Source organism: Phacochoerus africanus, chromosome 15, assembly GCF_016906955.1.
Source record: "Phacochoerus africanus isolate WHEZ1 chromosome 15, ROS_Pafr_v1, whole genome shotgun sequence".
Taxonomy (NCBI): Eukaryota; Metazoa; Chordata; class Mammalia; order Artiodactyla; family Suidae; genus Phacochoerus; species Phacochoerus africanus.
In genome coordinates this window covers 24,716,549-24,741,565 of record NC_062558.1, presented here as the reverse complement: position 1 = coordinate 24,741,565, position 25,017 = coordinate 24,716,549, and the positions used below count along the sequence as shown (strand labels likewise).

Here is a 25,017-nt window from a genome sequence, read left to right as displayed (position 1 = left end):
GTCCGACCAAAGTAGTTCTCTGCCTGTCCTGTCCTCATGGGGCTACAGGGCCCTGGTCACATGGGGAAGAACTGAGGACCTTGACCTGTGTGGGCCTGTCAGAGTAAAGTCAGGAGTGCTTTTTTTTTTTTTTTTTTCTTTTTTAGAGCTGCACTTGTGGCATATGGAAGTTCCCAGACTAGGGGTCAAATCAGAGCTACAGCTGCTGGCCTACACCACCGCCACAGCAACACTGCATCTGAGCAGCATCTGTGACCTATGCCACAGCTCACGGCAACGCAGGATCCTTAACCCACAGAGTGAGGCCAGGGGTTGAACCCACATCCTCATGGACACTACGTCAGGTTCCTAACCTGATGAGCCCACAAAGAGAACTCTGAGTCAGGTGTGCTTTTGAGGATCAGATGTGGGATACAGAAGGCTTCCCTGCATTCTCAAGGCCCAGTGGATTATAGCCACTCCTCTCTGGCTTTGCCTAGCCTCTGGCTGCAGCCCTCACATCACAGGAACCACTCCCCTGCAGAAGCTGACTTCCTGAACCCAAATCGGGAAGTACAAATAGTGGTGAAGAGTGTCCCCACAGAGGCTGCATTGAAGTCATCCCTACAGAGCCCCAGGACCCTGACCTGATGAAGATACCTGCGGGGAAGCATCACTGTGGCAGAGAATTGATGCTGGAGTAGACAGGGGTCCCAGCCAGAAGGCTGGATCCCTGAGAGCAGCCTACCATCACTGCCCACAACCCCTGATGCCTACAGCAGCACATGGGGTACAGCAGGTGCAAAGAAAATATGTGCTGGATGAATGGCTTTCCAAAGCCAGCTGAGGGTGGCACCTGGCCAGGGGATGCTGAGTGCTACAGATCAATGTTTCATCGCCTTCCTCTAATCAACAAAAGAGGGTAACTCCTACACGTGGCTTGTCCCAGCCAATGACCTGTGTTGCGTCCCACTTTGGGGCAGAAGTCTTTTTGAGTAAGTGTCTAATCTGTTACACTTCCTCTGCCCTGTGATGGAACATTCCATACAGACGAGGCACAGTATGAACACAGTGTGGAACCTGGAACCCATCCCCTGAGCCAGCCTGAGAAGGACCCGGGGCCTGATCAAGGTAGAGCCTTGTGGGTACATTAAGTCCATGAAATTTGGGGGATGTTTATTCCTGCAGCTGAACCTAGCTCGTCCTGACTGATACACTGGCCCCGTGATCGCAGAAGGGGACAAATCAGAGCTGCACCTTTTCACAGTAAAGGTGAAATGAATATTCCCATTTCACATCAATGAATCCAGTTCTCTAGAGTAAAATGACTTGTTGTATGTGGCAGATTTTACCTGCCCTTCTGAGTCAATGTGAGATTAGAGACAAAATCTCCCAGCGCCCTCAGCAACGCTGGTCCCCCTGCCCCTCATGGTATGAACAGCCCACTCCTTCCTGATTAGAATCCTTCAAAACATGTATTTTTTCTGGAAAATATGGCCACTGCATCCAAATTAATGACTTTATCTGGGTGCACCCAAACCCAGCTCCCATCCTGGAAGAAAACTGGGTGGGCATGGGCGGTCCTGGGAGCTGAGGCGCCTCTTCCCAGCAGATCTCCAGGATCATCCTATCCCTGTGTGATTTCCACCTCGCCTGCTGTAGACCTGACTCCACTGCACAGAAGGCGAGCCCCCCAGGGCTCCTGGTCCTCCTCAACCTTGTGCTGATCTAGCCTGTACCAGCACTGCCCCTCCTCCCCCCAGTACACTCCCCTCCTTCATAAGAAGGAAAGGCCAGCCCAGCATCAAGCTCCTCGTCACCCTTACCCTTAAAGGGGCCCCGGCCACCTTCTGTCAAAAAAATGACCTTGAGGAGGACTTTGGGGCTGTGCAAGGAAGCCCTCTTACAGGCATTCCTCTCATGGCCGAGGGAGGCAGGCCCAGCAAGGATGCTGGAGGGTGATGCCAAGGGTGCCTGGCCTTGCCAGCTGGGGCCTCTCGTGGGCAGGGTAAGCAGTCTATTAAATGAGCTGGTCAGGGAGTTCCCATTGTGGCTCAGTGGAAACGAACCCAACTAGCATCCATGAGGACATGGGTTCGATCCCTGGCCTCACTCATGGGTTAAGGATCCAGCATTGCCATGAGCTATGAGCTGCAATGTAAGGTTGCAGACATGACTCAGATCCAGTATTGCTGTGTGGTTGTGGTGTAGGCCAGCAGCTGTAGCTTCCATTCGACCCCTAGCTTGGGGATTTCTATATGCTGTGGGTGCAGCCCTAAAAAAGACAAAAAAAAAAAAAGGAAAAGGAAAAGAACTGGTTAGTTACCGTGATAGCTCTTCCACATGGCTAAACAGAAGCCTTGGTGCAAACCTGTTCCTTTTTTTTTTTTTTCTTTTTCCTTTTTCCAGCCACATCTACAGAGTATGGAAGTTCCCCAGCCAGGGGTCGAATCAAAGCTGCAGCTGCTGGCCTAAACCACAGCCACAGCAATGCCGGATCCAAGCTGCATCTGTGACCTACACCACAGCACATGGCAACACAGGATCCTTAACCCCCCACTGAGCGAGGCCAGGGATCAAATCCTCATCCTCATGGAGACTGTGACGGGGTTATTAAGCTGCTGAGCCCCCATGGGAACTCCCAAACCTGTTCTTCTACCAGGATCTAAGCAACTCCCTTAGTAGAGACAGTCCTCTTTTGGTTTTGTTTGCTTTGTTCTTAGTGTCCGTTTTCTTCCATCATGACTCAGATCCCTTCTCTAATCAACCTCAACACTGATTCACTCAGGTAAATCCCTGCTTCCCATCCACCGACCCACACACTTGCCCTAGATGAACACATTCACATGTGCCGAAAGGAGTTCACACTGGGGGCGGGCGGGGGGCGGGGCCTGCCTGCCTCAGGCTTGGCTGCATCCAGGAACTCAGCCTCTAAATGTTCCTGATGCCAGTGTGAAAGCTTCCCTAACTGATGAGGGCATTTCCCCGGGACTAGACTCTATTCACCGCACCTGCCTTTCTCTGGCAGCCTGGGATTCTGGGCCAGGCAGAGGTGCTCACATGACCGGCCCCCAGTGAACCCTGGACACTGCACCTCTACTGGGCAAGCCTGTTGATGTCTTGCGTGTGGCTGCATTTTCCGCTGCACAGCAGGTGCCCCAGGCGGCCCTTTCGGAGGGAGAGAGCCTGAGATGTTTTCACATGGACTCCCCCTGTTGGCCCATCTTCTTTCCCCCAGGACCCACTGTGTGGCGGTCCCATGTCACTGTAACAAGTCTGAGCCAGAAGGATACACATGCTGAGTCCCAGGACTCGTTGACTGTGCTGGGGGCCTAGGGACCCTGAGAAATGTGCGTGGCCAGGCTCACATGAGCACCCAGCCCCAAACCATCTCATCTGGTGGGAGCTGGAGAATCTGTCTCACTCCGGCTTACCCTTCCAGTCTCAGGGCTCAAATGTCATTTCTGGGGAGGCGGCCTTCTCCTACCGTCCCTCGAAGTAGCCCTGGGGCACTCGCTAGTTTGTCACCTGGCCTCCCATGTCTGTCTGAGGGGGAGGCTGCCTGGTCACTCATCTGTCCCCTCCTGTCTTGTCTGTGTCCCCACCCCCCAACCAGAGGGGCTCCACACAGGACCTGGCCATCTGCTCAGCATCACACCCTTGGTACCCAAACACAGCCAGGAGGCACCATGTGCCCAGAACTTGTAAGGGAGGTGGTTAGATCTCCTCCCCCCCACTCCCCCATTTTGTGTTTCGTGGCCTTTTAGCATCCTCTCTAACATGTGAGCAGCATAGGAAGGGAGTGGGAAGGTGAGATAAGAAGGGAAACAGGTGTGGGAGAGGGATGGATGGGGGGGTTGGGACTGGCATATGCACACTATTGTATATGGAATGATTGGCCAGTGGGGCCCTGCTGTAGAGCACAGGGAACTCTACTCAATATGCTGTGATCATCTGTATGGGCAAAGAATCTGAAAGAGAATGGATGTGTGTGTATGTATAACTGAATCACTTGGTTGTAGAGCAGAAATTATCACAACTTTGTAAATCACCTATACGTCAATAAAACTTAAAAAAATTTAAAAAGGGAAACTTTATCTATCAAGATATATGCAGCATCACCTCATTTTAACATTGCAAAGCATTCCAGAGAACTTATCCTATGTTCTGATTAGAACTAGAAGTCTGGAAATTCTTTTTAAATGGAATTCCAAAGTGAGGTTCTGGCACTTATCTCCCCTACATTTTTCTTTATTTTTATTTATTTATTTATTTATTTATTTTGCAAACAAACAGATCCTCATTTCATTTCAATGATCTCATCTGAAACCAATTTGAATAAGACGGCACTTGGACTGAAAACTAATACTGCCCAGAAACCACTTAACAACAGCAGCAATGAAAAACACAGGTCACTATCCCCTACATTTTTCTTTTCATCATACTGCCATACCTGCAGCATGTGGCAGTTCCCATGCTAGGGGTTGAATTGGAGCTGCCAGCCTATGCCACAGCCACAGTAACAAAGGATCTGAGCAGCATCGGTGACCTATGCTGAAGCTTGTGGCAATGCCAGATCCTTAACCCACTAAGGGAGGCCAGGGATCGAACCCGAATCGGGTTCTTAATACACTGGGCCACAACTTGAACTCCATTCCCTACATTTAAAAAAAAAAAATCAACTGTTTTACAGGTATATAAACTGGGCCTGTGACCCATTTAATCTTCATTGGAAAGTCCCTGACTGAGCAGGCAGTTCGTCACCTGCACTGGGAACCTCCCCTGAGGTTAAAGTGAATGCCTCTGTGATCACTTCACCTGTGATGAAGGCTAAAGCCCCTGCAACCACGTCAAGTTAAACCTCCCTACTTCCTACGCTGCTTCCTGAACACCAATGTGATGGGAAAGCAGTAACATGCACCGCTATTACTATCACTGCTTTTGGTGGAACCGAAATTCCAAGTACATCACAGTGTCATCAAGACGTCGCTAGATGAAGAGAGGGAAAAGAAGGAAAGCTGAGAAACCTGACTGGCCACACCCCTGGGTCCCAGTCCCTTCTTGCTGTTTGGTTGCAGGACTTGCCACGTGCCTCTGCCTGTCTCATCTGTAAAATGGGGCTCACAGCCTGTGGATGTCACACTGTTGGATACCCGTTCAGTCCTCAGCAAGGGTCTGGCCCCAAGGATGTTTTCAGGAAACACTAGCTTCCTTGAATCACCCTAAGTCCTGCAATGTGTGTGGGGGGTGCCACAGTTGTACAAGGCTCTGTCACTTACACGTTGGCTGTGCCCAGCTTGCTGGCCGGGTGGGAGGGTGGGAGGTCTAGGTACTTACCTTTGCCAATGGAGGGAGCCAGTCCGTTCATGAACCTCGGGAAATGCTTGCTAGGGGACCCAGGGACATCCAGGGAGGCCACGGAGCTGCCGCCCAGCAGGTCGATCTTGCCGGCGTGCTGCCGGAACTGCTCCAGGTCCCGGGACAGCAGGCTGAACTGCTCACTCTGCGTCCGACATTTCTCCTCCAGCTCCCGAACCTTGCACTGCGCAGCAGAGGCCCAGACACTGGTCAGCAAGTAACCCTGGCTGATGGGGACCTGTGCGTCTGCACACGAGTGTGTGGTAGGTGGGGACATATGGGCTTGTGTGTGCATGTTGGTTGTACCTGTGTGTACAAGACTACTGCCTTGTGTGCATTGTTCATGACAGTGTGTGTGCATGTCTATATACATGAAGTGCACTATGTTTATATATGTGTACGTTTGCACCCGCGTGTTTGTCTATGTACATGAACTGCATTATGTGTGCGCACAGGTGCACCTGTGTGTGCACCCGTGCACATAAAAGTGCATTGTGTTTGCATGTTTGCACATGTGTTTGCACCCATGGAGCAGGGGCCAGGAGCTGCCTCTTGCCTCCATGTGAGCATGGAGGCTGAGAAAACCAAGCTTCCTGTGCAGTCCAGCCATCGGCCAGGTTCCCCTGCAGGATGAATGTGGAAAAGCACAGGTGCCAAGAAACTCTACAGTCACTCAGATCCCAGCCAACCGCAGGTTGTTCTGGGTTCTGCGTGCAGCCTGGGCACTTGGCGGTTGGCACATCTCAACAGAGCTGCTTGAAATTTGGAGCGTGAGGCACAGCCCAGCCTCAGGAGAACAGCTCAGTGGCTAATGAGTGAGTGAAATTTTTCTGTGGGGGCCCTGCCCCTACCACTGCAGAACCCAAATTACACCAACTTAGCCATAAAGGGGATTGCTCTCTGCTGGACTAGATTAGCAACACTGCTGCTGTTTGCAGACAAGGAGAGACATCTAAGGATCTTCAGGGAGGTGAGAGGTATCCCTCCCTCCCCTGCTCCCCCACAAACTCCCCCATCTTTGCCTGCCCCTGGTTCTCAGTTGGGCAGGTGTGAGCCAGCCCCTCTCCCCTCCCTGGGGAACTAAGGTCTACATTTAACCTTGTGATAAACAGAAAATACTCTGTACATTGTCTGGTTTCCTGCCCAAAATGTCCGCTTCATGAAGGCAGGACTTTTTGTCTGCTTCTTTCCTTCTGTATCCTCAGCATTTGGACTAGAGCTTGTTACCAAGTTGGGGCTCCACAGATGTCTGGTTTCACGTGTGCACGCAGGGAGGCAGGATGATGGCAGGCTGACCCTCAGCCCGGTTGAGGGCTCAGAAGTCCGCACCCTCCTCCTCGCTTCCCTTCCTTTCCCTCCACTAGCTTTAAGCTTTTCAGCTCCTTAGGCCGAAATGAAATGCTATTTGTGTCTGAGATCATGGAATTCTACAAATAGACTGAACCAATCCCAAACCTAGAATTAATTTCTTCAATTCATTAAAAAAAGAAAAACTCAATAGGATTCTTCTTTTAAAAGGTTGAATGAGCTTGGCTGTGATCACGGCCTCTACCAACAAGGCACAGAAGTGACACCAGGGGGACCCAGGGCCCATGTGGGGAGGTGGAGAGAAATTCGGATCCACCCCCTGCCTTGATCCCCCACCCCCCCATCAGTGAGATGCAGCACCTGCCTGGAAGCAGCTCTGACCCCAGAGCAGGAAGGTGACATAGATACTTCAAGGCCAAGGATCTGGTTCTCCCCACTCAGCCCTGAAGACCAGGCATTTGCTCCAGGACTGAGCTATGGGCCTTGGAGGACAAACAGGGTCCTCAAATACAGCTGCCAACCACCCAGCCCTGGACAAGGAGGGTGTGAGAAGAGACCTGAGCTCACCTGTCCATCCAGGTATGCTGCCAGGTGGTTGTGGACCAACACCATTTAAATGGCCATGTATTCATTTTCACGTGCCCGAGAAAAACACAGCCAGCAATCAAATCCTTGATGTATGTGTACAAAATGACCTGACTAAAAAAGCAGATAGATTTTTCATACTGTACAGCAGAGGGAACACGCTCTTGGGACAGAACATGACAGAGGATGATATAAGAAAATGAATGTTTGTATATGTATGACTGGGTCACTTTGCTGTACAGCAGAAATTGGCACAACATTATAAATAAACTACCCTTTTCTGGGGGGGGGGACACCTGCAGCATTTAGAAGTTCCCAGGCTAGGGGTACACCACAGCCAGAGCAACACAGGATCTGAGCCGCATCTGTGACCTACACCACAGCTCATGGCAACACCAGATCCTAAACCCACTAAGCAAGGCCAGGGATCGAACCTGCATCCTCATGGATACTAGTCAGATACCTGCTGAGCCACAACGGGAACTCCCTGAACTGTGCTATTTTCGTAACTTCTTGTGAAACTAAAGTTGCTTCAAAACAGAAAGTTTTAGAAAGTGAACCAATTTAAAGAAATGAAATAATAATGTAGGTGGTACATGGTTATGGTGAATGAACAGCTGGTGTGCAGGGACAGAACACCAGATCAAGTTGCCCTGAGTGTTAAAAGCAGAGTAGCTGAGATCCCGGGAGCCTCATGGGTAGAGGAGGGGGAAGTCGAGCATCTGATGCACATGGAAACAGAGGCCCGGCTGGAGCTGTTGACTGGATCTGGTGGGGTAGGGCAGTAGTGCGTGGGTGCTTCCAGCTGGCCATGAGGGACTCAGACCTGGGAGAGAGGCCAGGGCTCATACAGAGGCGCTGGACTGTGCATTTTAGATGGTCTTGTGAACTTCATCCCCTGGCAATTACTGCTGGCCAGTCCAGGACCCAAGCTCTCGGAGGCTCCCCTTCTGGGGAGGGTTCCTTTGTTCAGAGGTCTCCTTCCCTGATGGGGACTGTGATGACCCTTCTCCCCAGCAGCTGGCTCAGTAGGAAAGACTGCTGGCTCTGATGGGAGTGATGAGGGGAGGGTCCTGGGAGCAGGTGGATCAGACCTGATGTCAGACCAGTGGTGTATATTGGATATCCTTGAGGCGGTGAGGGAGGCCCATAAGAGGAAGGGCAGGGGCCAACCCACAGCATCTCAAGGGACCACAGTGAACCAGGGTGTGTGTTCTGTCTACAGGGGCATCTGTTTCTCAGCATTGGTCCAGCCCAACCGTGGACAAAATTTCTAGGGAACACGCTCTTGGGACAGAACATGAGAAGCTTCCAAGAGAAGCTTCACTTTAACGGAAAAATCTCTCAATCGTTAAGATTTGGCAGGCATTTTGAAGGCTTATAAACAGTCTCGCATGGCAAGGATCATGGAGAGATGGACATGGCCTGGGGGCTGCTGGGAAGCAATCCCAGCACCATTCAGGTTGGGCTATTGAATGGCCTCCAACTGCATGCACCTAAGTCCCAGACACACAGAATCATCCCCACAGAGTCTGGGACCAGGAGGCTCCAGGATCTATAATTTATAATCCTTCTGGATGGAGAGTACATGTCCTAGGCAATTCAACTTTCTGGGGCAATTGGTGCTGTAATTGAGAATTCCACCCTAGGAAGGGTTAACACAGATGTTAGGAAGGAAGCATCTTCATATAACTCCATCAACGCCCCAGGCACGCCTGTTACTGTGGCCATTATCAGGGAAAACATGGTGAAATGATGCGCTTTTTCCTAGCTGTGATGAAGGGGAAATAGGCATTCACTGGTGAAATTAAAGGTATTCAAAACATGGGCTATCTGAGCGCTATTCCATCTTGGAATGAATAATGTGTAAGACCTGAGGATGGCACGCAAGGCTGGGTCCTGTGTCCAGATACGGGGTCAGAGGATTTCTAGTTGCCTGAGGCCACCAGAACCTCGTGTCCACTTCTGTGGGAGCTGGCGGTGGAAGCCCTTGAGAGGGCAGAGAAGAGGGATGTGGCCACTTTGTGCCTGCTCATCAGCAAGGGATGGTGAGACACACGTCTGTCCCTGTGCGACAACACAATGGAGACCTGTTTCCATTGTGACCTGGGAGCAAAGCTGCAAGGCTAAGCCCCTCCCACCTCACATTCCTACCCCAGAGATTCTAAGAGCCCAGAGCAATCATACCTGATTGTCTGCACTTTATTGTTCAATTCTTTGCTTTGTTTCTCCTCTTTGATCTGAATCCAAGGCAATGGCTTCAAGCAGTATGTCAACTCCCAGAAGCCTGGGGCTTGCAGATGCCTGCTCTCACTAATTTCAGGGGGAAAGGTCTAAATGACTAGTAGATGAGAATTAGGAATCCATGAATCCCAAAGAACATCACATAGATGAGTGCTCCCTCCGGAAACTTCACCAGGCTTTGCTGCTTTTTCCCTCTTCCAGGAAAGGGGCAGGTTTTCCTTCCAGAGCTTCCAAGGACTCCCCGTCCAGGCCAGGCTGCAGCTGGCAGAGGCTGGGTTGCTGATACTGAGCCTGGTGGCTGGTGCAAAGTGTCTCCAATGGCCCCCGAGCCTCCAGTAGAAGGAACTGCTTTCAAACGATACAGAAGGAAAACAGCAGCCCCGATGTCCAGCCCCAGCTGGCTTATTTCCATGTCAATATTTATTTCAGGATTCAGAGCACTGGGGTCTCCCTGTGGATGGTGACGATGGTGGGGCAGAACCACGCCTGCTTGAGTTAACCCAGTGGCTTTTGTGTCCCTAGTGCCTGAGTTTCTCCCACCCTAGAGACCCGCCACCTGCAGCTTCGGGAGTGGAGGGTGGCTGCGTCCTGACCTCAGAGGAAACAGATGGTACAGTCATTGGGCAAGTAAACTATAATTGGAATAAACAGCGGAAACTTGCAAATTTGGAAGTGGGTATTTATTAAGACGAAGGAAAACACATCAGAGACATGTCTGCCAGCATTCTCAAGTTCCTCCAGTCTGGATTTCTCATTTAACTTCTGGGATTAAGGGGAATGGAGGAACAGGGTTCTGTGCCCCATAATTAGCATCTAAGCTAGGACCATTTTGAGAGTCAAGGGACACTGTGAACAACCAGGCCAGGGCAGCAAAACCAGGGGGCATCCAGGGCAGACTGGGTCACCCTGCATGGGAGCAAGTTGTTCTGTGCAGTGTTATTCGGTGTAAACTATGTTTGTGATGCTATATATTATTTACTGTGTACCTACTATGTGCTGGGTCCTGCCAGGGGCTTTATATGCATGATTACTGATGGCCAGAGAGACTCCATGCAGTAAGTTGGTATGAACTCGTCGTATGAGTGAGGAAAACAAGGCCAGAGGGACTAAAGGCCAAGGTCAGTAAGTGGCAGGACAGACCCAGGTTTCTCTGACTCCAGGCTCTGGGCTGTGTCTAGACGTTTGTTTCTTTATGGCCACACTTGATGCTGGATCCTTTAGCCCATTGCACAGGGCCAGGGATCGAACCCAAACCCCCCACAGCAACCAGAGCCACTGCCGTCGGATTCTTAACCCACTGTGCCACTGTGGGAATTCTTGTCTGCATCTAGATCCTGGATGCACCACTTGCTCACTCACTCACTCAGGAGACTTGAAGGCAAGTCACGTGAACTCAGTGAGCCTCGGTTTCTTCATCTATAAAGTGGGCGGCGGGGGAAGCTGCCTTCCAGAACAATGGCAAATTCTAAGTCCAGACGCTGGCGGGTATGGTCAGGGCTCCATAGGCAGAAACTAAGATCTTTCATCCTTTGTGGGCAAAGGACACCAACCGGCAGGGGGACGGCTAAGTAGTAACCCAATCACCGTTCCTACTCAGATGACCGAATTTCTGTTTTCGGCAAAAGCATGATGGTGCATTTGAGCTTGTGCAAGTATGTTAGAATTATTATCAGCCAGAGACATTGAAAATCTCTCCATATTCTTTCTTCACATTGATTCCCAGTTAAGAAATACCTTCCGCTGCCAGTTTAATATCCAACCTGCGCTAACTCTTGCCTGCAACTATAATATACACAGGAACACCCCAGAGATCCATCTGTACAGGCTCTGAGTTCCAGGATCTCAGCAAGAAATTGTTCTGAATTCCAGAATCTTTCCAGATGATGCAATCTTGATACTAAAATGTAACAAAGCAATAAGCAAGGGGACACTCTGGGGAAGATAACTCTTTGATCAATGTTTTGCCTCCGATAGTGTGTATGGATTCAACACTACCAAAATCCTGAAGGTTGGCTCTGGTTCACAGGATTCATCCATTTATCAAAGTGCCCAATGAAGGCACAGTGAATTCTGCAGGGGTGGGGGCTGGGGTCTGAATCAGGAGAGGCTTCTTGCTCCTGTATAGACAGGCATTCGTCATAGAAGTACTGATAGGGATGGAGTAGGATAGTCACACAGGTAGCTGTAGAAGTCCCAATAGGGGACCACAGAGAGGGAAACCTAGGGAACTTCTGGGGATCACTAAGTTAATAATTGCTCAAGAAAGCCATCCAAACCAGGCAGGCTTGCTTGACTAGTAGAGGTGCAAGATGTGCCTCAGGTCTTTGGGTGGGGGATGGGGTGAGGTCTGCATTCAGGTTCAGACAAAGGTTAGTAGTTTGAGGACCACCCTTCTGCTGATTTGAATAAGCACCAGGACAGTCCTAGTCTGACCTTATAGGGTTAAACACTCCGTTACCAGATACCAAGGGGGAGCTATTACTCCAAGAAAGAAGAAGAGGTGGTCTTTTCCCACCCCCACTCCCCTTGGATGATAAAAATATAGCCTGATCCTCGAGGAAGAGCCTCCTTGCCTGCCCGCTTGCATCTCTCACAAGTCTCCTATCATAATAAATCTACTTCTTGCCTATCACTCTTGTCTCTTGCTGAATTCCTTCTGTGCTGAGGCACAAAGAACCTGAACCTCAGTAAGTCCAGACACTGGGTGAGTGATTCTAATTTAAAAACTGTGGCTTCAAGTCCCAATCTGGTTTTAGGCTGGGTTTGAGTCCCGGCACATGGGTTCAAGTTCCAATCTGAGTTGAGGCTGGGTTCACGTCCCAGCATATGGGTTGAAGTCCCAATCTGGGTTCTGGCTAGGTTCCAGTCATAGATGCTGTCAATTTCAGTACCCTATGTACAAACGAACTCCTTTTGCTGATGGGGCCTCAGAACCAGGGACTGCCCACTGCTATGGCTTTGCCCTTGAGATGCCAACTAAGCTGGGAAGGAGAGGCAATAGGAGAGAAAGCGTAGGATGTCTCAACCCCCAAATACCTGAGCATTCTCAGTTTCTTTGTTCCTAACAACTTCATCCCCCAGGTAAAGCTCTTAGGTACAGGGTTGCCAAGGCTATTCCAGGGGAGCAGAGACCCCACACCCACCACAAGTCCTGGAGGAAAGAATTCCCAAGAGATCTGAATGCAAAGCATAAAGGATAAACTTCTTGATCTGTGCACTTTTCGGATTCTCAACATGGCTAACACTCTGCTCTTAGGAGCTGTGTGCTCTTGGCAGGTGGCTTAGTGTCTCTGTGCCTTGGTTATCTAATCCGTAAAATGAAGATGACACTGTCAATCTCACTGGCTGGTTTTAAAAGGATTACATTCCATCACACTTGTCACTTGTGACTGTGAGATATGCGTTTCTGTCTCTGCTCCTGCCAGGGAAGGGCAGGCAGGCTGCAGCGCCAGTGTTTCCAAGTCTGGCTGCTGTGAGAAATGACCCACCAGGCACTTTGTGGTACAGCTTTGCTGGCAGGAGAGCTGACCCTGTCTCGGAAGGAGGTCAGGATTCCAAGGTCAAGGGATGCTGCCCAGCAGTGGCAGAGGGTTTGGATTCTGGCATCAAACTCCTGGAGTTAGAGTCCAGATTCAGTCCCTGACTTGCTCTGTGGCCTTGAGCAAGGCATTTAGCCCATGGTTCCCCTGGTTGTCATGCAGACTGAGCAGGAAAATACATCTGTTGTCTCCTAAATAGACACCCTTAGAACAGTGCGGGGCTCAGAGGAAGGGTTCCGTAAACATTGCTGTTGACACAATAATTGTTGTCATTATAACTATTTTCTTTTGCTTCTTGGTCTTGAGCTAACGCCCTCATAAAGTGCCAAGAAGGCTAGGTAACTAGTAGCATCTGGAACAGTCCCTACCCTTAGGCTCTTTGCATATAGAGCTCTCCGTTCCTGATTCTGAAAAGCTCTGTTCTATTCTCAGTTGACTCCTGACCCCTGTCTTTGCTAAGACCCCAGGCCAGCCTAGATCAGTCCTGGGGCATCCTGACCAGGAATAAAGACACCCCCACTCCTCTCAGCCCCAAACATCCTGGCTGTGGAACTTCAAGTCCTCTCCAATGAGACAAAACTCAAAAAGCCTCCGGCTGAGATAAGAATTACCAGACTCTCATGATCCCCCCTGTCTCGCTGTTAAGTGTTACAGCGTTCCTGAGGATCTCCCCACCCCAGCAACCTGGACTGCTCCTTCCTACAAGGCATGTGGCCCACTCTTCACCCCACCCCCATAGGGGCATTATACACCCCCAGCCAACCAGCCAGCAAAGGCCCCCTTTTTTTCCTAACCAATCAGCAGATCAGCAGATGTATCCTGAGACCTCTCCTCTGCCTGGACCATAAAAACAAGACATGACCACAGGCCCAGAGTTGGCTCTCACTGATCATCAGGAAGTTGGCCCGCTGTGTTAACAGTGACTCTTGCCTCAATAAAATTGTCTTTGCTTCATTTTGCTTTGAATCTGGAAAATTCTTTTTCTGACCCACATGTACAGACCATGACACTGGCCACTCACTCATTCATCAGAAAACAGGGCTGAGAGATGCCCGCAGAACTGGATTTGTACCTGTGAGTGTTTGGGTTTTCTGGGGCAGCCAGCCCTTCTCTGTCACTCTATGTTATCTCCTGCTGCACAAGGAAGGGGGTTGATCTGCTTAGGAGATTATCTGAGTAAGGGAAGTCCTCAGCCTGCCCTTTGGGAGACACCAAGACCATGAACTTGAACTTCTAAATGAAAAATACACTGCCTGCTAGGGATGCTCTGTGGTGGTCTGGAAGGTGGGGTCTCTCTCTTCAGTTATTCTTGGTCAGCACTGCCAGTGCACATGAGTAGGCTGGAGATTCAGGTGACTACGGTGTTGAACTAGGATGGGCCGATTCCCAGAGGACTTACCCTTTCTGCTATTTCTCCTTCCTGTAACTAGCCTGGCAGACTCTCTAAACAATGCTTTTTGAATCACCTGGAGGGCTGGTTAAAATGCAGATTTCTGCCCCTCCCCCCCCCCCCCCCCAGTTTCTAATTCAGCAGGGCCTGGGCACCACCTGAGGATTTGTGTTTCTTCTTCCTTCTTCCCTCCCTCCCTCTTTCTTTCTGGCTGTACCTATGGCATATGGAAGTTCCTGGGCCATGGATGCAATCTGAACTCCATTTGTGACCTATGCCGCAGCTGCGAAAAGGCCAAATCCTTAACCCACTGTGCCATAGCAGAAACTCCAGGATTTGTGTTTCTAACGAGCTCCCTGGTGAGGCTGATTTTGCAGGTTGAGGAACCCCAGTTTGAAAACCACCCATACAAAAATGAGGAAAGCCATCGGTTCTACAAACTCACGGCCAAACTCAGAGTTTTGGAAAAGGCTCAAAACTCCGTTTGGAGAGACAACTCACTTCTCTTCCTCCTCCAGGCAGCTGCCAGAGAAACAAGTAAGCCCCCCGCCCCCCCAACAGGCTGCTGGCCCATGACACAGGAGAGGGACCACTCAGGTGCAAGGTTTGAATTCTGATGACTGAACCACAAAATTCTAGGCTCTCGGTCAGGGCTCACAAGCAGCTGGCTGGCCTGAGGGCCATGCAAACACCTCTCCTTCCTGTGGTCATCTGAATTCTTGGAATGTCCTTCCAGCCTGAGGATGGAAGCCGGCTTCACTGGGCCTGCTCATCACTTTAGAGAATAGAACACTGGGCCCCGATGCCCGGATTACAGCAGGGAGCCCCGGGTGCCCACAAGTGTATCAGCAGATGCCCTTGAGCCACCCATTTGCGGAAGAAGAGGCGGACTGAGCGGACCCAGGGGCGCACGGCTGGTCCATGAGTGGGAAAAATCGTTACCAAGCACACAGAGAGGGGCAGATATAATTCCCTAAAATACCTGCATGCTGTCCAGCGTGTTCTGGATGAAAAGCAAAGCAAGACACAATAACAGGAAGAGGTTGTGAATAAAAGAAGACACAGATTCTCGGCGCCTCTGCATCAGCTTTTCTTGTTTTTCAAACCAAAGCACATTTCGGCTATCCCCACGTGTCAGGGCAGGCACTGCCACCAGCACCAGATGACGTGACCTCAGCAGGACTGCCACAGAGCAGGAGCTCAGAAGGCAGATTCAAACAACCCTGAAGATCAGATCAATGGGTTTTGGATGCTGGGAAAAAAGAAACTACACTTCCAGCCGGGAGAGGATGCAAATCAAAGGGTGGTGGGCCATCTGGGCAAAGGGGAATGAAATGATTTTTCAGGAAGATGTATGGCCGTTAGGAGGTCTGTTTCCACTCTCCTGGGTTATATATCTTCCCACCTACGATTTATCCTCTCGGCCCTCATGATATTCATTAGCTAATGGAGGCTTTCAAAAAATCAATTTTAATATCTAGGATGTAACGGTGAAAACGTTTTTCCTGTGGGGGGAATAGATGTTAAAAGGCAATGTAAGAGAGGCATATATTCTGCTGTAAGTGGTTCCTGTTCCCCTGGGGACAAGGGACAAGGTCATCTCAAAGAGGATAAGTGTTTCCCCTATGCAGAGATGGCCCAGGGGAAAGGACCTCCTGGCATTTTTTTTTTTTTTTTTTTTTTGCTTTTTAGGGCCTCACCTGTGGCATATGGAAGTTCCCAGGCTAGGAGTCGAATTAGAGTCACAACTGCCAGGCTACACCACAGCCACAGCAAAGCAGGATCTGAGCTGTGTCTGCAACCTACACCACAGCTCATGGCAACACCAGATCCTTAACCCACTGAGTGAGGCCAGGGATTGAACCTGCGTCCTCATGGATGCTAGTTGGGTTCATTAACACTGAGCCACAGTAAGAACTCCCCCTCCTGGCCTTTCTTAACGTGATGGAACCAGGGGAGGAAGCTGCCTGGGGTGACCCCCATGCCCTGCCACCAACCCCTGCTGCTGTGAATGTAGTGAGGGGTCAATAATCATGTGACCTCTGTCCTCAGCAGGTCGAAGGGCTGGCTTGCTCCTTATGTCCATTTATTATGCATGAGGAAGGCCAAAGGCAAAAGTCCCCAGATGACCCCATGATATCCCCCACCCCTGCTCCTGAGGAGGCTGGCATAAGGCCACTAGGCAGGAACAGAAGTGTGGTCACCCTGCCATGCCACCCACACTGATGGGACTTGATGCCACTTCTCTGCCCAGCCCCCACCATCAGGGCCAGTAAAAAAAAAAGGCCTCTGGGTGGCAGGGAAGGGTCACTCCTGCTGTGCTCACAGGGACAGTGCCCGTGGCAGCACCTGGACGGTGGTCACTGCTGTGATCCCCTTGGTCATCCTTTCCCTAAAAACAGCAAATGCCTCTCCAGATGCCAAATCCTTCCTTGAGATTAATGCTGTCACATAAAATCTGCCCTCCCCACCATCTGACGCCCATCAGAATGGTCTACCCCCTCTTCTCCTGGAGAAGATCTTGCCCTGCAAGTGAATGGACTGGCCTTCCTCACTTTCCATCCAAGAGGAGCCAGCAGAGGAGAGGAGACCACATCCAAGACCCACAGATCTGATGCTGACTGTGTGGCCACAGGAAAGTTGCTCAACCTCTCTATGCTTCCTTTCTTCACGTGTAAAATAGGAATCATAAGGGCTCCTATGGTATAGGTTGCTCATGCTGACGACACGTGGGGGATGTGTGAACAGCACAAGTGACTGGTACCCAGCAGGCACTCAGTAGGTTAGCTATTACTTCTACGAGGTATTAACACAACCCCCTCCCCCCACCTCATTCACCCCCCTAGAAGAAGAGCCAGCTGGGCTGGTTCACTTACCTCTAGCAGCTGCACTGCACCCTCATGTTCTTTCTTAGCTTCAACCTGAGCCTTTTTTGATAATAAAAAGACAAGAGTGAGTGTTGAAAGGGAGGAAAAGAGAAGATTGATTTTTTTTTTTTCCCTTCAATAAGCCCCTAGGTTCTCTAAATCAGTTCTCATTTGTCTCTCCCTCTGGGCAAGGATGGAATGGATTTTGATGCTCATTGTAAAAACTGGAACGTGCCTCCGGATTCCCTGGAAAGTGCAGAGAATGGGGAGGCTGGTGGGACTAGGGTGGTGCGAGAGGGTGGGAGCTCCTGATTCTGTTCCTGAGAAGGGGTCACGCGTGATGGTGGCTGAACCCAGAACAGCAGGATACTTATTTCCAAAGCCTCTAGAAGCACCATTATTTTCTCAAATGTCCTTAACTGCTTGAGAAACAAAGTAAAGTCGCTTGAACTTGACCTCTGGATGACTGAAGATCTGTTGACATCCCACTAGGCCCTAAGGACAGGCTGCCCTGGAGGTCTTGAGCTGCCAGGCTCTCAGATGCTCAGCTGTAACAGGGGGGCTACCCTCTTCAAATTACCTGATGCAAAGCCATCTGCTCCACAGAATAAGAAATTACACAAGTTTCACTAAAGGAATTTCTCAGGAGGGCTACTGCCCGCCTGGGCCAAATGATGAGTTCACACAAAACTGAGATGCAACATTGTGATTTCTTGTCCTCACAGTCCCTGAAGTTCTATGATTGTGATGACAGCCAATATCTGTTGTGTTTGCCTGTCTGGAACTGTCTTCTGAGAAGAGGGCCTGAGTTTGCTGTGGATCCACTGAGTACCTGAGAACAATTCTAGACTCTCAGTGATTGGTTAACTGGGTGGGTATATAATCCAACTAGAACAAAGAGACTTTGCCTAGGAATGCTGGGAGGAAGGGAGACCCCTTGCTTTTGGCACTTGAGGCTGAGTGGAAGAGAATTTGGAGCAGATGCAGCCATTTTGCCACCATGAGGGGCAAGTCTAGAGCAGCCGGGGGTCTCCACATGGTAACCAAAAATGAAGCCAAGGCAGAGAAGAGCAGAAGCAGGAGAGCAATGGAGGTCTAATGGGGTTTAGGAAGTGCTGGGTTCAACCATATCTGAAGCCAGTTTGTCTGGGTCCTAGATCCAGCTGTATCTGCAGCAAGATTTTTCAGTGCTCTTTTTTTCTTTCAAAAAGAGTTTTCTGTCACTTGAAACCAAGAGTCCTAATGAATGAGACTGCAAGCTGATTTTTAAAGATTTTAAAGTTGGAGACCCCAAAGTGCAGTGAGAGGGTGGGATGTCATAAGACAGAGGAGAAAGGCCTGACCCATGTTGCCACCTTGATTCAGCCCATCAAACTGGTCTCTAGGTCTCACAAACACTCCCAATGAAGCAGCAAAACTCCAACTTTAAGGAGTATCTTCTCCTGAGGCCATAGGGTAGCTGCCTCTTAAAACTGTGAGCGCGAAGAAAGATCCATGTATTACATTGAGATTTACACTTTGAATTTTCATTTTTGGAGGAAGATTTTCTCCAGGTGCCTGGAGAATAATTAAGAGAATAGTTAACATCCTAAATAAGGCAGCAGGTGCCATCTTAACAGCTTCTACTTGTTAAGTTCATGTGAAAACTTCTGTGAGTCAGAAGGAGGGAAGGACTTGGCTCCCCAGAGCAAACTAAAAATGAAAAGTAGCCCGAGATTTCCATAGAGTTCATTCATATGCATTTTCATTCTCACATATTTCCAATGAGGCTTTTCAGAGCTAGGAAGTGAATAGAACCTAGCAAATTAATTAGACCATTCTTGAATGCAGCTCAATCTTTAAATGCTTGCAATTGTCCTTTTCAAAGCAAAACCAAGCACAACAAGCAATCACCAGAGGAGGGGGAAAAAGACAAACAACCAGAGAACATATAAGGATTATATAAATAACATCACCATTGAGCCACTTGAGTCAAAGAGAGTTTTCAACTGGCAGAATGAAAAACAACCCCAAACTCCATCACGGGCTGTGAAAACACAGCCAAGCTGGCAGTAACAACTCTGCTTCTGGCTTCGTGTGAAAAATCAGGAGTTGGTTTTCATAGGCTACTTGCAAGCTGGGACATTTTGGTGATCAGAATAGCTGGTTTAAAATTAGCCATTCAAATTAGCAGCGCTGAATTCTTGCAGAAGCTAAGCCACAGCTTAGGCGAGTCTCATTTTGAGGGGCCATGGCCAAGAAGCTGAGACCTTTATGTAGGCACACGACTTTGTGCAATTTTGCAGGACACAATGAAACTAGAGAGGGACCGTGACTCCTAGGGAGGCCCACAGTCCTGCTGTCAGAGGAAGGGGCCTGACATCCAGGGGGTCCAATGACCAGGGGATGGGTTAACACGGCCGAAAACATGATTGTCTTGTGTGAGGCGGAGGCAGTGTAGGTTTCCTATTACTGAAGCTCTGGATGTTTGGCTCAGATGAACAGGACACCTAATATTCAGCCATCCAAGGTCCTCGGTGATTGGGTTGGGATCATGAGAGCTGGTTAGGATGGAACAGGGTGAGTGTCACTTAAGGGTGCTATTAATATCAGCTCCATGGAAAAGTGAACAAGATTCGTGGAACTAGGCAGAGAGCTTTAGGGATCCTCACGTGGGGGTCCCTGGTTCCCGTAGAGTGAAGGAAGCCATGATACCAGGCATGGGTCATAGCAGAAAACCAGACCCGAATGAATACAGAGGGCCAGCCTGTGATTTCCCCCGCCATCCACATATTTCAACTAAATCCTAAATGTCCAAGAGAAGCACTGGATGTGGAGGCAAAGCACTTTTATGAATTGCACGGTGAGCTTGGCTTCTGTTTGAGCCACACATTTCAGCAATGGCCTTACAATGGGAGCTGATATATCTCACTTGGGAGGGATTTGAAACATCAGTAGCATCGGCCAGGTCTACAGGTAAATTTTAAATATGGAAAAACTCTCTGGCGCCTATATTTGGATTGTTGTAAGTGCTACTTGTAATGAGACAGGAGGTAATCTGCCCAGGAAACTGGAAATCTGAAGCTACCATTTCCCTAAGGAGACATTGCGGATTCAGAGTCAGGCAGCCAGGGGACCAAGAGCCCATTATCTAACCTCAGGACCTGCACCTGGAAGGGGACCTGCATCCCACAGGTTACAGTGAAGGCTGATTGATGCGTCTTTTCATGCATTCAACAGATCTAGAATTGCCTATAACTTATCATCAGTTATCCTGGTAATGTCATTTGACCATGAACTACATCAACTGATGGATTCTTACTAGGTCTCTCATTCATTTGTTCATTCATTCAGTTCCTGAGCATCACTTGGTGAGTACCTACATATGTCAGGCAAGGTTCTGGAAGTGCAGACATTCCACTCTGAATGCAGACAGTAGGCAAACAGGTAAATCAATAAGCAAGTGGCATTGTTAGATGGAGGGAGGGGACAGAGAGCACTTGGGCAGAGAGGTGAGATCCATTCAGGTGGGAAGGCCTAGAGGAGACTTCAGTGACAGTAATAAGCCAGCTCTACCATTATCTGCAGACCAGGCATTCTGGACAAAGGGCTGAGAGGGAGACAGTTTGGGAGCAACTGAGCAGCAGACAGGAGACCAGTGTGGCTTCAGCCTAGTGAGGGGAGGGAGGGTGACAGACAGGACAGGAGGAGGCAGAAGCAGGTGGGGCATAAACGAGGTGACATGTGCATCCAGGTACTAGGTCCAGAGCATGCCACACTTAGAACAAAAGTTCAGAGTGTAGCTTATTAGGATTGTCATTATGTACAGCCTTTGCTCACAGCCTGGCTCACTGCTATGTCCTTAGCTCCTGAAACATTGCCGACACGCAATGCTCAAGAACTGTGGAATGAATGAAAACGAGATTCCTCAGCTCAGCTCTTGGCTCCCTGATCTCCTTGAAGCAGGTGGACCATGGAAAAGTTCTTGTAAATGGGACTTGCTCTGCTGGAACTTTTTTTTTTTTGTCTTTTTAGAGCCTCACCCATAGCATATGGAAGTTCCCAGGCTAGGGGTCAAATCAGAGCTGCAGCTGCCAGCCTACACCAGAGCCACAGCAACACAGGATCCGAGGCACATCTGCAATCTACACCACAGCTCACAGAAACACCGGATCCTTAACCCACTGAGGGAGGCCAGGGATCAAACCCGCATCTTGTTCATTACTGCTGAGCCACGATGAGAACTCCAGAAATTTTATTTTTTTAAGCTATGCCTCCCCTGAGCTACCAGAGCTTAGCCATGGCTCATGGTCTTCTCTCTCCTTGATTCCCATTAGACTAGCCTTGGGCGGATGGATCAGTCACTCATTTATTCTTTATTTCAACAAGTTTTTCATTTGTTCATTATTTTGCTTGCTTCTCCCAACCACCATTCTGAGTAGGGGGATGAGCTGAGCTTCCAGGGAGGGAGAGGAACCCTGGAAAAAGTGCTGGGTTCCAGGTCCCAGACATCAGGTGGCTGGATGCTTGGACCTTCCTTAGAGGGACCAAATCTAGAGATGAGGCTGAAACCACAAAGGAATCTCCAAGTACCATACAATGTCACAAAAACCCACTTAACATTTCATGGGAAAATACACTCCTGGCTTCCTTACACACCTGCTGTATATCAAGAAAAAGAACATCACAGGATCCAGGAAACAGAGCATCCCAAAAAGTACAGAGGGAAGGAAAGGGAATTCCAAAGAAGACAATGAAGGGAATTCCCAGGCTCAGCTCTGTGTCCAGCCTCAGGAACCACCAGTGTGGACTAGAAGAAGAGGGTGGGCTCCAGGGAGGACGTCTTAGGGGAGAATGGAATTGAAACATCCCCTAAGGAAAGGAATTAAAACATTCCTTCCATCTCTCAAGAAATTCTGCCACTCTGGCAAAACGCTTGGGGATTAGGGCGTGATGGGTACATCAAGAACTGAGCAAACAGACAGACATAGGCAATGAACTCCAGGGAAAAGGAAAAGTTCTACAAAAAAAAAGGAAATGTCCCCTCTGAAGAGCCTGGGAGGATATGCATAGAGTAGGTGTTGCTGGGGATGAAAGGGAATTCAACTTGGGACACCATGTTTGGGGTCATCCAAGCTGGATATCTAGTGGGAGGACAGAAATGATGTTCAGAGACAGAATCAGCCCTGGATATCTCCATCTGGGAGTTGATACACAGATGGCATTTAAACCATGGGGCCAGACGAGGTCATGGAGGAAGCAAATGTAGGTCAAGAAAAGAAGTGGTGTGCAGGCTGAGTCTTGGGGATATTTAGAGGGGGTCTGGTGGAAGGAGGAAAACTGGAAGATAGTGGGGTCCCAGAAGCCTGGAGTGGAGGGTACTGACCACCTCCAACCGTGCCTCTGGGTCAAAAAGGATGAGGGCAGGACACAACACTGGGCATGTCCACACATGGGTGGCTTAACAAGAGCCATTGCATTGGTCAGACGAAGGTGGGGTCCCACTGGAGTGGGTTCAAGAAATAATGGGAGTGGTAGTCAGAGGGCAGTTCCTTGGAAATGACTCACATTGCTCTCTCGTGAGACTCAAATTGGATCTCAGAGAGCTTTGATGACTTTTACTTTTGATTTTTATTTTTAAAAAAATTTCATGAGCGTTGACTCACAATTTTGTTAGTTTCCAGTGTACAGCAGAGTGAGTCAGTTATAAATATACATATATCCTCTTGCCTCTACTTACTTTTGTTATGGTAGGGGGATTAGGGCCAGACTTTGTCCTTCTGTAGGACATGAGCACTTGCATAATGGGAGTCCGCCACTCCTTTCAGCCTCACCTCTTCTAAAGTCATCAACCTGTCACTTCAGTCTGTGTTTCCTTCATAGCATTTTCCTGATCTGAACTCATTTAATTCTTCACTGGCTTGTTCACTTACTCTCATTCTGTGAGGCAGAGCTCTTGTCTATCCTGCAAGTGTGTTCCTGGCTTCCAGAACAACAGCTGAGCAGCCATGACAGAGGCAGCAGTCAGCCAACATGGGCTGAAGGAATGGATGAATGAATGATCTGGTCAGCAAGTGCAGCACAAGGGCTGTGCTGGAAACCAAAGGGGGATGTGAATTCTGGAAAAAATTCCCCAAAATCCTGTTCTATTCAGGACTCAACTTTTCTAACACTTAAAAAAAAAAATCAGAGCTCTAAGAAATCACAAATTGGCTCATGCATATTCATTAGTTTTTCTTCCTCTGCTCCCCGCACTGATGAGCATCAGTGTATCCAAAACAGAGATATGGATGGATCCAGGAAAAAAAAGAAACAAAGGGAAGTTGGAAGGTGCTCAGAAGAGACTCTGGGCGCTGAATAATGGACTTGGCTCCAGCACACTTTCCTCGGCATCAAGTGCTTTGTAAATAAAACTCCTGGCTTGGGGGGATGGATGCTCTGTTGAGAAAAACCGATCTGTCATTCTTACTGGACAGTATTTGTATTCTTTTAGGCTTCTTATCTGTCCTGGATGCTCCAGCCTGAGCACGAGGCTTCTGGGGGTGCAGAAGATGGGTGTGGGTACCAGACAGGCATTTCCGGGCCCCAGGAGGTCCTTCCCACATGCGGGAGGAGATAAGAGTAACATCACTGTCTATGTCTCGGCAATATCCTGGATAGCATCTAATGAAATATTGCTTCTCAGATTGCTAGACAACTTGTTATGACAGGTCATAAGGACTGTGACAGTCTCCATTGCGCTGGCCTAATGAAATCCATCCTGTGCATGAGGTCTCCATAAATGATGAGAGAAGCAGTATCAGAAGTTATCTGCCTGATGCAACATGCTCTGCTACGAAACTCGGGGTGGGACAAGGGGGAGAAAAACCACTCCATCAGATCCCTATCGCCATCCAGGTAGGGCAAGCCATCTTGTCCTTTATTGGACATCAAAGACCCAGAATTGCTGGTCAGGGGGGTGGAGGGGTCCACCCAGTGGTGGAGGGAGTGCCTGCCCATCCCACCTGGCACCAGGGCTGCAGCGGGACCAGTGCCTATGCTAACTATCCAACCTTCAGTCAAAGCCAAATGGGAATCTGGGCTGTCTGTGCTCCCATTCACTTAATTCAGTGCACTCTGGCTGGAAGGGCTGGCTGCCCTCCCATGGGTTAGGGAAACAGGGGTTTGGGAAAGAAATGCAATGAGAACCATACACCAGGAATCCCAAGCCCCATGGCTCTGAAAGAGGGATCCTCAGACCCACTGGGAGAAATAAGAGGACCAAGGCTGATCACTAAAGATGGGGCAGTAGTTCAATTTCTTGGCCCCTGAAACCATCACAGGGGCCTGGGACTACACATTCTGAAAGGCCCCCTCCTTTCTCCCACTTCCTTCCCTCTGATTGCCATCCTTTCTTTTTCCTCCTCTCATTTCTTTCCTTATTTCTCTCCATTTCTTGCTTGTTTGGTGTGTTCGCTGTGTCTCCATCTCTTTCACTTGTTCTTCATTCAAGAGACCATACTCTACCTAATACCCTGAAACTTGATTGGCTCATGTAATAACACCTCACATAAATATCGCCAATGTAGCATCTATAAACCCAAATTATTCCTCCCAGTGCTGTCAATGCGTTCTGCAATATGGATGCCCCACAGTTCACATAGCCACACCCTCGAGTGGGCATTCAATGTAACCCCGTTAGCTGTGCTCCTGCAACAGACTGCAAACCACAAACCAAACCAAACCATCCCTTTGCACTGATGCCTATTTCTTACAGGGCATATTCCCA

The 25,017-nt window shown here is 49.3% G+C and overlaps 1 protein-coding gene across 5 annotated transcripts in view; it reads right to left on the bottom strand.

Moving 5' to 3' along the window:
• The window catches only part of RIMBP2 (RIMS binding protein 2), a 287,571-nt gene that overhangs the window by 46,244 nt on the left and 216,310 nt on the right, over positions 1–25,017 (bottom strand). For all 5 annotated transcript variants that reach the window (XM_047761597.1, XM_047761601.1, XM_047761596.1 and 2 more), the window contains exons 6-7: positions 17,280–17,330; positions 5,317–5,521 (exon numbers count right to left, since the gene is read on the bottom strand). In XM_047761597.1, coding sequence (XP_047617553.1) covers positions 5,317–5,521; positions 17,280–17,330 — 256 coding nt within the window. The remainder of the gene's footprint in view (positions 1–5,316; positions 5,522–17,279; positions 17,331–25,017) is intronic.